Here is a 12,241-nt window from a genome sequence, read left to right as displayed (position 1 = left end):
AGATTTCTCTATGTCCGGAGTATCCCCCTCTGCCCTGTTCCCTGCAGTGCCGCCCGTTGGCCGGGGTGATCAGTTACAGAGGCTTGAATGTACATGGCTAACGCATGTGTGATGAGGGGGCGGCAGCTCTGACCGGCCAGCGTGTCTGTGTTAATGGTGCTGCTGCCTGTTTCAGGCTGGAGGATTCTACAGCGCAGAGGACGCAGACTCCTACCCGACAGCCAAGTCCAAAGAGAAGCGGGAGGGGGCGTTCTGCGTGTGGACGGCAGAGGAAATACGGCGCCTCCTTCCAGAGCCTGTGGAGGGGGCCTCGGAGAGGAAGACTCTGGCAGATGTGTTCATGCATCACTATGGGGTGAAGGAAGGTGGGAACGTGAGCCCAGCGAAGGTGAGCTGGGAGAGGGGGCCTCAGGCTATGGGGAGGGAAATGGAGGAGGGGAGGGAGGGACACGGGGGACACTGGCCTCTGAACTGCGCGGACAGGTGTAGTGAAGGGAGAAGGATTCCAAAGTAGCTATATGGGCAGGGGGATTCTGGGAAGGCGTATGGAGATATCGGCAGTTAGCCGGACTGGGAGGGGATGATACGTGGCAACTGGGGGTACTGGGAGGAAGTGACTCTAGCAGCTGGGGATACTGGGAAGACACCATGTGGAAATATTGGCTGTTAGTCACACTGGTAGCTGTGGTTATTGGGAGGAAGCCGCACTGGTGGCTGGGGATACTGGGGGGGAGTGGTGCTGGCTGCTGGGGAGGGAGGTACTGCTAGCTAGGGGTCCTTGGAAAGAGCCACCCTGGGGGTAGGACGCAGTCACCCACTTGAGTTTGTGATGGGAGGCCGTCCTGGCTGTTCCTGTGTGAGAGAGAGGTTCCTGGAGGGCACGAGTGTAGGCCCCGCCGGGGGTGCAGCCTCATCTGGTCCCTGAGGTGGGAGCTGTGATGCTGCTGGCTCCTCGTTTCAGGACCCGCACAAGGAGCTGAGGGGGCAGAACGTGCTGATTGTGCAGTATTCCCTGGAGCTGACGGCAGCCAGGTTCGGGCTGGGCCTGGAACAGCTCAAGACGATGCTGGCGAAGAGCAGAGAGCGGCTCTGCGAAGCCCGGGGTCACCGGCCGCGCCCGCATCTGGACACCAAGATGCTGGCGTCCTGGAATGGTGAGAAGGGTCCCTCGGGCTCAGGGGAGTCGCTGCGTGTGAAAGGCGCACACGACTCGCTGGGAGTCACGTTCAGCTACAGAAGCAGCCAAGAGGCCTTGTCTAAATCTCTGGAGAGTAACCATAGTCCAGGGCTGGATTACAGAATCTGGGGTCCTAGGCCCACCCTATGACGTGGGACCTCCCTTGCCCCCCACTGCACTGGGACACTGCCCCCACGACATGGCTCCACGCTTCATTTGGAGAGCTTGGGCCAGCTCACACCTCTCCGAGCTGTTGTTTCAGGCTGTGTGCAGACTCAGGCAAGCGTCAGCCACACTTGGGTCACATGATCAAGCTTTTCTCCACAACCCCGAGGGCTAGGAGCTTACTTTTTTTTTTTTTAATGAAAGCTGAGATTTGGCTGTTATCACATGACTCCAGGAGCAGGGGCCTTGTGCCCGGACCTGTGGGACCAAGCTCTAACCCAGTGCTGCCATAGTCTCATCTGCCCAGGAGTGGGCAGCCCATCCAGACACTGAGATCAGCTGAGAGAGTGGTTTGAGGGAGGGCTCTTTGAATTAATTGTCCCAGACACCAGGAGGTGCTGCAAGAAATGAGATGGGGAGATACCCAGGGCATAGAGCAGTCTCGGGCCCAGCCAGCGGGAGGCAGTGCAGAGCCTCGAGTCCCTTTTGGACCCCTGAGTTCAGTGCCTTTAGCCCACGGTCATGGCTGAATTCCCTCCCTTGCTCCCTGTTTGGACTTGTCCTTTGGCTCTGCCTCCTGGCCTGCCAGTCCCTGGAGGGAATGGTCTGGGGGCCTGCAAAGCCTCCCAGTGTGAGGGTAGGGGGTGGGAGGTATGTCAGGCTGCTGGGGCATCCTGGGCACACAGAGGTGAGGGGCGATTGCTCGAGGGGTCCCTGCATTTGTTGCTTCACAGCCGAGAGCCGGCCCTGCCAAGAGGTCTGGGGCTGGGAGCTCAGCAGCAGGGCGACTCCATTCCAGGCAGGGCTAAGTCCGGCCAGCCCTGTGCCCTTTGTTCCCTTTCCTTCCCTCTAGCCCCCAGCCCGCCTTCCCCTTCCCCAGCCCCGTCACAGGCTTTCCTTGCAGCCCCTCCCTGACTGTCCATGGCTTCCCCTCCACCCACCCCTCAGACCCCTTCTCCTGCTGATGGTCCCTGCTGGGCTGTGACCTTTCTTCACCTCTGGGGCATCTCCAGCGCCCTGGGTCAAGCTGAGAGGCCCCCGGGGAGCATGGGCAAGGTGCATCCTCCCTCCTGGGAAGGCATCTGGCAGGACAGTGCCCCTGCCTCTCCTGCAGGCCTGGCGCAGGCATCGCCTTTGTTCCCAGGTGCTGCTGAGCTACTTCCTCTCCGCCTCCCGGCCCCGGCTGTGTTTCCCTGCGAGTGGCAGGGTTAGAAGGGAGCAAACCCAGGGAGGGGGCACTCAGGACTGCTTGCCGAGACGGTTCTCCCATTTGCCAGCAGGGGGCAGCAGAACCTTTCTCCGGTTTTCAGGGCAGCCTTTGTAGAGGCTCCTTAACGCATGTAAACTGTCAAAAGTGTCCCTGTGGCGCAGTGGGGCTGAGACGTCATGGGTTCAAGTCCCAGGCTAGGATCAGAGCCCATGGCCAGCACTGACACTGCTGGCTGGCATGGGAGTGGAGGGGTCAAGGGTCTGTCTATCGCTGGTACAAGCCCAGGCGTCCCATGGTAGGTAGTAACCTCTGTCCTGACCGGCGTTCCCTCCCAATGAATCAGGCTGCGTGTGAGCTCTCCCGGAGTCCGAGTGGCTGCTGCGCTTGTCTGTCGTGACCGCACGGCGTGGCTGGGGTACTGCAGATGGGAGGGACTCCGTATTCCACCAAAGGGGCATTTCGGAGCTTTTTTTCCTGGCAGCTGCCACTCCGATGAGACGTGACGTTCTCAGTGGCTTACGCTGGTTGTTGGGCTGGGGCCTGTCCTGCTTTCAGCCTGGCTTCGACCTCAGCAAAGCGAAGCTCCAGGCGGGCTGTTGAAACAAAGGAGTGGAGATGGCTGGTCAGTAAGCCTGAGCGAGGCTCTGTTCTCTCTCTGACCCGTGCAGGCCTGATGATCTCGGGCTTTGCTCGGAGCGGGGCGATCCTCGGCAAGGAGGAGTACGTCAGCCGGGCCGGGCGGGCTGCTGCCTTCCTGCGAGGCCGCCTGTTCGATGCCAGCAGCGGCAGGTTGCTGCGGAGCTGCTACCGGGGCAAAGGCAGCTCGGTGGAGCAGAGGTGAGTGCGGGAGGAGTCGCTCAGCGCGGCGTTGGGGGGCGGGGCATCAGCATAGAACTAAGGAGGCCGATTGTCTGTCAGATCAGTCGGTCTGTCTCTTTAATCTGCCTCATCTATTCTGCTGCGTTTCAAAGGTGGCCATTGCTGTGGTGTCTGGGCTCCGGTTTCCGCGAGGAGCAGGTTTTCTGCGTCCCTTTGAGTGTCCTCCTCCCCATTCACAGCCCCCCACTTCGCAGGGCCCAGCCTGCCCCTTGGGGGCCCTCACGCTGCCCAGCCTGCAGGCAGCCAAAGGACTGCACTCACTGCCCTTCTGGCGCTCCGCCCCCGCTGCCAGGCTGGGGAAGGAGAGGCTGACGTTGGCTCGTGCTGCAGGACGTTGCCACTGGTCTAGCAGACTGGCCGGTTGGCTGCAGCCTTGGAACGAGAGAGCAGGGGAGAGACTGAGAAGCAGGGTCCCAGCCAGGCCACGCTGGCGTGGCAAGTCCAGAGAACTCTGTGTACAGCTGGAGGGACCCTCTGTCCAGGGGGTCTGTCTAGACCATTGTCTGTATGGCCGTGCAAGCCTCTCTTCTCACAGAACTGTCTCCATGCAGCCCTCTGCCCGTGGGTCCGTTCAGCTCTCAGTCCGCCTGCCCCCTCGGGGTTGGGGTTCTGCTCAGAGGGGCGGATGACTGTGACAACAGACGCCAGTAGCTCCACAATCCGGATGAACCCCCTCACCCTCCACTTCACTTCTTCCTTCCTTGCCACTGCGCTCTCCTGGGAAAACACAAATTAGGCGTGTGTCAACAGGGATGAAGACAATTTGAATGGAAGGTTATTGCCTGGCTAACGACTGACTGCAGCGTGGGACGGGCTGTACACGTGTCTGTGGACCCTGTTATTTGCCTGGCAGGGCTCCGGGCTTGGGGGCGAATGTGAGGCCAGGGAGATGGGTCCCTAACCATATTCCATTCACCCTTCCCAGCACTGGGGCATCCGTTTTGGGAGACAGGGCCTGATCCTCAGCGGTGCTGAGCCCCTTCCTTTCTCACTGATTTCAGTGGGAGTTGAGGGGCTCTGACCTTGTGAAGTCAGAGGATCCGGCCCTTTGTATCTATTTCAGTATCCGGGTTGGTACTTTACTAGTCATGTGGGAGATGGCTGGGGACCATGTGCCGGCAAGAGGGTGTCAGGTTACAAATAACGGGCCAGACCCTCATGTGGTGTAAACTGGCTTAGCTCCAGTAAAGTCAGTCTGCAGTAGCTGCGGATCTGGCCCAATATCCTTCAGGTCATAAGCTGACCACAAGCTGGGCTCAGGAAGACCTCCACTGCATGGGGCAGTGTTCCCCAGCGGAGTGCCCCGCGGGACGGGGGTGGTCATCTGCCTTCCAGTGTTAACAGGAACCGCAGACCCGTTCCGGTGTGGTGGATCTCACGTTCTTCTGTCCCTCCCTTCCCTGACTGTCTTTGCAGCGCTGTTCCCATTCAGGGCTTCCTGGAGGATTATGTCTTTGTGATCCAGGCGCTCTTCGACCTTTACGAGGCCTCGCTGAACCAGAGCTGGCTGGAGTGGGCCGTGCAGCTCCAACGCAAACAAGACGAGCTCTTCTGGGACTCCAAAGGCTTTGCGTATTTCTCCAGCGAGGCCGGGGACTCCTCTCTGCTCCTCCGCTTGAAGGATGGTAAGTGCCCCGTGGAGCCGGGCCGGGCCCCCAGACTCAAGTGGAGAACGAGGAAGTCTTGAGAACTCATCGTAATGTCATGCTGGGCACAGTGGTGTTTATGTGTAGGACCTACAAGAAGCCGGGCTGTCGTTTTCGTTAGTTGTAGTCGTAGTTTCATCAAGAAGCAGAGAGTGGGATACCCCCAAAGCAGCAGAGTCCTCAGCAGTGCTTTGTGTGGTGGTGCCGGGCATTGGCTAACAAGAGGGCGCTGATATGCAGGGTGTTGCCCATCGATGCTAGTTCTTGCTTGATTGCAGAGGTCCTTGCAGGCTAGCATGGAAATTCTCTGTAGCTTTCCCAGCCTAGACAGTGAGCGTCCCAGTCAGGCTTGGAGCCTGGGTCTCCAGCATGGCCGTGCAGGCCACTACCCTGCTGCCATGAGTTGCTGGGGGCCTTGGTAATGGCTTTTAACAAGCAGCCCGGGTTTGACCTCCCCACGATGAAGGTGAAACAGGCCCCAGGGAAAGATTTCCCAGCCCCTGGATCTTTCATGCTTTGTCCGTGGCCCAGGTCTCAAGGCCGCAGCCTTCGCAGACATCTGCCCTGAGTGCGTCTCGGAGCAGCAGCCCTGGAGAGGCTGAGCGGTGCCCAGCCCTGACACCCAGCATGCGGACACGCTCCTTCAGTGCCGTCCTGCTGGCATGCCAGGCAGCCGTGTCCCCATGGCGAGTGCTGTGCCTTGGGTCACTGGGCTGACAGGCTCTCGTCTCCCTGTAGATCAAGATGGCGTGGAGCCCAGCGCCAACTCCGTGGCCGTCGCTAACCTGCTCAGGGCAGCCTGTTACTCCGGCAACATGGAGTGGGTGGAGAAAGCCGGGCAGATCCTGGCTGCCTTCTCGGAGAGGCTGCTGAAGATCCCCGTGGCCCTGCCAGAGATGGCCCGAGCCACCGTGGCCTTTCACCGCACTCTCAAACAGGTAGGGAGTTTGGCCAGTGGATCTGTGTGGTCAGAGACTCACCTGCTGCTCCCCCGGCACGTCCTGCTCCGCCCTAGTGTAGAGGCCCCTCCCTCGTATGTTGGGGGCGCCTCTGAGGGGGATCTGAGAGAGGGGATGGCGGTGTCTGTGTGAGTTTGCTCTTGCCCATAGGCACATGTCCTTGTGTCTGGGTGTGCATCTGGATTTGTGTGTGTGTGCACGGTTGTGTGTATTTGTGCATATGTGTGTATCTATGGGCCTGTGTGTTTGGGCACGAACGCATGCACATGTGTGCCTCTGTATCTTGTGGTTTTGCTGTGTGCATGTGTGCATGTGCATGTGCATGCCCAAGTGTTGCTGTGCACGTGTGTGTATTTGGGAGGGGAGACGCCGGTACGGAGCTAGCCCTCTTTGGAGCGCTGTCCCAGTCCTGGTGAATGGCAGAGTCAGACGAAAGCGCTCCAGGTGGGTGGTAAGAACATGCCTGTCATCCTTGTCCTTAACCGGCTTTAGGATTGAATGCAGGTCATGGGCAGAGCAGGGTCAGAGTCCCTCCCTCCCGCTTTCCCTTGCTTTAATTGTGCAGCTCTTTGCGCTGCTGAGTTGCTTCATTCCAAGCCAGCTCTTACAAGGGAGAATCCCGCAGTGCTGGAAGGTGACAGCACAAGGCAGAGGGGCTGAGGTCTGCCTGGACTTGGCTTCTGAAGGGATGGCTGGCTGTGTGTCTGGGCCCATTGCTCCCGCCCCCTTCCAGGTGATTTCTGGGCACCGCTGCCCCGTGGAGTGGTTAGGATTCGGGAGGATGGCTGGGTTTGAAGCCCCACTAGGGAGTATTACCCATGCGCTGTGCCGTCTGTCTGCGATTCCAGAGCACCGTACAAGCAGTCGTGAAATCCCACAGCTCCCACGCAAGGGACCACCATCCCCAGTCCACAGCAAGGGGACACTGAATCCCAGAGTGGGGAAGTCACGACAAACCAGGAATTCTACCCTCTAAACACGAGCCAGGCTTCCTCTCTTCAGTTATGCAGCCTAAACCCCGAGCCCCTCTGTGCAGACGGGTCCTTAGGCATCCCTCTCCACTGTCAGATCGCCAGGGGTGAGGGAGGGCAGAGTCTGAATTGCTGGGGGCTTGTGCGGGAAGCTGTGCAGGCTTAGTCCCAATTGCTGGTGCCCTTGTTGCCCTGGACCAGCTGGGTGGCGAGGCGGCCGCTCCCCGGCGGAGGCACGTTGGTTTGTGGCTGGTGGCATGTGCCCTGGGGAAGGGATGGGGTTCTCTGCCTGGCAGCTCCTGTGGGGATATTAGGGTGTATAGGACTGTAGGACATACCCTTCCATCCCGCAGAGAGCCCCCGGGGAGGGAGGGGAGACAGCAGTGCCCTTTGGAGCCCCCTGCTGGCTGGAGCGTGTGTGCAGCCACTGGCCACGGCTTCCCCATTCGGGAACAGCTGGTGGCAATTCTGCTGTGTGTATCCCCAGGAGTCGGATTAGGCTGGTACCGTAAGCGACTGACTAGGAGTGACTCTGAAATCCCCCCGTGACCATTCCATGAACTCCTTTGCTTCTCCATCTGTTTCTGGTTGGTTTGGTCCTTTGCAGGCTTTCTACTCTCTGCCTTCAGGCAGACTAGATGGGTGAAAGGGGAGGGGCGAGGTGGAGACGAATGAATCACAAGGATGAGCGAGCCCATAGCACGGGGGATCCCAAAATGCTGCTTACCGCAGGGGAAGGAAAAGGTCATTTCCCCATCACTGACATGCAGCCACCTCTGGGGTGCCACACGACAGCAGGGAGAAAGCACTCAGCAGCACTACAAAGCGGTTTGGGACAGGAAGTGAAGAACAATTGAAACAGCATGAATCCAGTCAGCTGACTTAGATGCCTTCCTCTCTCCGCAGTTCCTTGTGTCCCTCTGCTTTCTTGATACATAGGCCCTACCTAGACCTGCCCCTTGCCATGGTCCGTCTGATACCCTCTGGTCTCTGATACCCCCTGGCCTCCCCTGGTCTCTGATATCCGCTGGCCTCTGATACCTCCTTCCTGCCCCTCCCCTCCCCTCCGCTGGTCTGCCTCTCCAATGGTATCTGTCATATTCCCTTCCCGCCCCTCCCCTCCCCTGGTCTCTCTGATACCCTGCCCTCCCCCATCCGTTCTCTCCCGGAGATCTCTGACAAGGGGCAGGGCAGACAGGTGAGCTAGCTAGGAAGCAGAAGACCCTGTGGTGGTGCTGAGGGCTGGGTGAGGGCTGAGTATTGCTATCCACGACGTTCCTTCCAAAGGGCAGAGCAGGCTGCTGAGCCCTGATATGCTCGTGTCACGCCCCAGGTTAGTGTGCAGGAGACTCCTCCTTGCTGAGCAGGCCGAAAGCAGAGGGCGCATGTGTGTGTACACGGGCATCAAGTCAGTCTTGGCTGACCCCACCCCCAGTCTGTCTGCCACCCCCGCTTGGCTCGCTTGTAATGCTTAGAAGAAGAACCTGGGGCTGCTAATTCACTGTAGGTCAAGAGAGCCTTCTCCCGCAGGGTGGGAGCAGGGGGAGCCGTCGCTCATGGGGCCACACTGACCCGGCAGCAAGCACACAGGAGAGGGGAGCAAAAGGCAGTGCCACTCGCTCCAGGGTATCCTGCCTTTCTTAATGACAGTGGCTTGGATCCCCGCCTCCTGCCTGCTCTGTGCTGATGCAGTTCAACACTCAGCCTTGGCGCACAGGCTCCCCACCCCCCACTCAGGGGTTTTGGTCGCCCTAGGTCCACCCCAGAGCCCACATCCCTACTGCAGTCAGTCATGGGGAGTGAGCCCCCTTCTCCCCCAGCGTTATCCCCTCCCTCTCTGCCTGTCTCCATTCCCGCTGGAGTTCAATGCAGCCTTCGAATGGGCTAGCAAATCCCGCCCAGACCCGCTGCTCCCAAGCTGGGGACGCTGCTGCAGGGCCCAGCGCAGTGGGCGGCTTTTAGGGCAGCTCCTGCTACGGTGCCATGACCCTAATGGGGATTTACACAGGGCTCTGCCTCTGGCCCCCAAGCATTTCATCCCTGCCAGTCACGCACCTAGCGCCCAGAGGCTGCGGTGATGGGCACGCTTGAAAATCAGCGACAGAGAAAGATTCCTGTAGAGCAGATGCTCTCACAAAACTGGGTGACTAGGCAACAAAATGGCAGATGATATTCAATGTTGATAAATGCAGAGTAATGCACATTGGAAAACACAGTCCCAACTATACATAGAAAATGATGGGATCTAAATTAACTGTTACCACTCACAAAAGAGATCTTGGAGTCATTGTGGATAGTTCTCCGAAAACATCCACTCAGTGGGCAGCGGCAGTCAGAAAAGCCAACAGAACGTTGGGAATCATTAGGACAGGGATAAATAATAAGACAGAAAATATCATGCTGCTTCTATATAAATCCATGGTATGCCCCACATCTTGAATACTGCATGCAGATGTGGTCGCCCCATCTCAGAAAAGATATATTGGAATTAGAAAAGGTTCAGAAAAGGGCAACAAAAATGATTACGGGTATGGAACAGCTTCCATGTGAGGAGAGATTAATAGGTGGGATTTTTCAGCTTGGAAAAAGAGACAACTAAAAGGGGATATGATAAAGGTCTTTAAAATCATGACTGGTGTGGAGAAAGTAAATAAGGAAGTGTTATTTACTCCTTCTCATAACACAAGAACTAGGGGCCATCAAATGAAGTTAATAGGCAGCAGGTTTAAAACAAACGAAAGGAAGTATTTCTTCACACAATGCACAGTCAATCTGTGGAACTCCTTGCCAGAGGATGTTGTGAAGGCCAAGACACTAACAGGGTTCAAAAAAGAACTAGATAAATTCATGGAAGATGGGTCCATCAATGGCTATTAGCCAGGATGGGCAGGGATGGTGTCCCTAGCCTCTGTTTGCCAGAAGCTGGGAATGGGCGACAGGATGGATCACTTGATGATTACCTGTTCTGTTCATTCCCTCTGGGGCATGTGGCATTGGCCACTGTCAGAAGACAGGATACTGGGCTAGATGGACCTTTGGTCTGACCCTGTATGGCCGTTCTTATGTTATATTCTCCCATCTCCATCTGGCCTGCGCACCCTACCCCACCTTACGGTGTGATCCTGCCCGGCTAAGCCAAGCCAGCGCTAGCATGCGGGAAACCAAGGTTCAGTGCAGTCATGTTGATGATTCAGTAGGGGACGCCCTCCCCTTGAGTCAGCACTGAACCAGTGTCCCCACAGCCCCATGCTAAGAGGCCCTTTGCCACTGACGGTGCTGTCTGTCAGGTGAGACGTACAATTGGAGCCCTGATCTCTTGTGCTCAGTGATGCCCCCGGGCTCTTTGTGCGTGGTGACCCCAGTTTCCTGGCCAGATTCTATCTTGGAATTATATTCTGTGACTCAGAGTCCTCCTGCAGGTTCAGTTGAACGAGACGTTTTTCGTGGCTGGCCCGAAATGTTTGCGGTAGTGTTGCTGAGCGCTGTTAAACAGCTGCTTCGTTCCGCCCCAAAAGTGGCTGCATTTCAATGGTGGGGGAAGCGATCCCTGAATAGTTTGTCGGTTGGTTCCTAGGCAAAGCGCTTTGGGATCCTGTGAGTGAGAGGGAAGAGCCAGTGGAGCAGATCTGCAGCTGGTGTAAACAGACTTGGGGAGCCGGCCTGACGTGGGTGGGCTTTACAGCCTGTTTCCATTCACCTTTGCATTCCTTTCTCTGCGGACAGGTCGTTATCTGCGGCGCCCCAGAAGGAGAAGATACTAAAGATCTGCTCCGCTGTGTCCACTCCGTCTTCGCTCCAAACAAGGTACCCTCTCCACAACCTGCCAGACGGGCACACATGCTGGTTCTGCTTCCCTGCCTCTCTTCACACCTGGCGGTGGCTCTCTCCAGCGTGCTGGATTCCTGATGCTCTTTCTCCCCCACCCACTCTTCCCCCTCTCCATCCCCGCCTCTCTTTTAAAGGGGTGCCCTACTTTCCCCACACGCCCTCCAGATGCTGTGCCTTGTTTATCAGCTTGGGAGGCAGGGACCATGAATGCCACTCCCCGGGCACCTCTCCTGACACAGAGAAATGGCCGCAGAGGCTCTTTCTGTCAGCCCGTTCCCGGGAAATGAATTGTTACAACGCAGCGTGTGTGTTTACACGGTGCTCCCAGAGAGAGACACTTGTTCCAGGGCGGACGTAGCCGGCCTGGCTGTCAGCACTGAATTGCACATGTATCTAGGTTACTGAACTCAGCAACACAACTTCTGCCTGGAAATGCAACATCTTCTTCGCTCCCAGCCCCACGCCCTCAACTGGAACCCTGCAAACTCCCCCAGAAGCTCCTCTGATCCCTTAGTTCCTGTGCCAGGAACCCCCCCCCCCCCCCCCGAGCCTAATGTCCTCTTCCAGCCATTCGAATCCCCAAACCTCCCTTAGATCCTCCCTCAGCCCCAGCCTCCGAGACCAAGATCCATGCGTCCACTCTCAGGTCCAGGAGTTCCCATGAGCCCAGTGCTGCCCCCATTTTCCTCGCCCCCAAGTGCCTTGTGCTGTCCGTGCTATGGGCTGAGGGCAGTCAGCTCTGCGCGGCGCAGTTGCCTTGGGCATGGGGGTTTGTCATTCACCCGCATGTTGGATGCAATCCCTTTAGATGTTAAACAAGCCCCTGGCGCGCGGCTGTTCCTTGCAGTTAGCGGTGACTGTATTTTAAGGCATTCCCCTGTGGAGGCTGAGCACGAGGTGTAACATCTTCCCATCGCTCACCTCGTGTTCTGCTCTCCCAGTGGAACGGAATTGATTCGTCACTCCTGATTAGGGCTGTGTGGCTCTGCCGGCCCCGGCGTGGCTGGGAAGGAGCACGGAGCACCCCGGCTGGGGGCCTGGAGGAGCTGCAACGTTGCTGCCTGGGGACGGGAGTGGAGCTGTCGGATTGCCGTGGAAGAGGCAGAAATCCCTCCAAACAGCGTGGCAGCTGTCACATTCAGCCGGCAGTGTCTCTGCCCCTTTGATTGACAGCTTGCTTACTTGGTAACATGTCGAGCTGAACGAAACAGGGCAGAAGAGAAGGGACGGGGTCAGTGCCAAAGGAGAAGAAAGTTCGTAGCTGTGAACAGCTGGACTGGGTTCATCTCTGACAGCAGCAGTTCAGAACCCTAATGCCAGGAGTCACGCCCAGCCGCACGCCGGAGCGCTAGTGCCAGGAGTTGCATGCCCAGCCACACGCCGGAGCACTAGTGCCAGGAGTCACA

At 57.8% G+C, this 12,241-nt stretch overlaps 1 protein-coding gene across 3 annotated transcripts in view; it reads left to right on the top strand.

The window, feature by feature from the left end:
• SPATA20 (spermatogenesis associated 20) overlaps positions 1–12,241 on the top strand; it is a 34,195-nt gene that overhangs the window by 9,902 nt on the left and 12,052 nt on the right. For all 3 annotated transcript variants that reach the window (XM_026654482.2, XM_026654480.2, XM_026654481.2), the window contains 6 exons: positions 176–388; positions 962–1,154; positions 3,221–3,389; positions 4,848–5,056; positions 5,816–6,015; positions 10,731–10,811. In XM_026654482.2, the coding sequence (XP_026510267.1) occupies positions 176–388; positions 962–1,154; positions 3,221–3,389; positions 4,848–5,056; positions 5,816–6,015; positions 10,731–10,811 (1,065 nt within the window). The remainder of the gene's footprint in view (positions 1–175; positions 389–961; positions 1,155–3,220; positions 3,390–4,847; positions 5,057–5,815; positions 6,016–10,730; positions 10,812–12,241) is intronic.

Source organism: Terrapene carolina, unplaced genomic scaffold, assembly GCF_002925995.2.
Source record: "Terrapene carolina triunguis isolate 2854851 unplaced genomic scaffold, T_m_triunguis-2.0 Scaffold192, whole genome shotgun sequence".
Classification (NCBI taxonomy): domain Eukaryota; kingdom Metazoa; phylum Chordata; order Testudines; family Emydidae; genus Terrapene; species Terrapene triunguis.
Note: the sequence above shows the minus strand (reverse complement) of the source record. Positions and strands in the feature narration are given on the sequence as shown.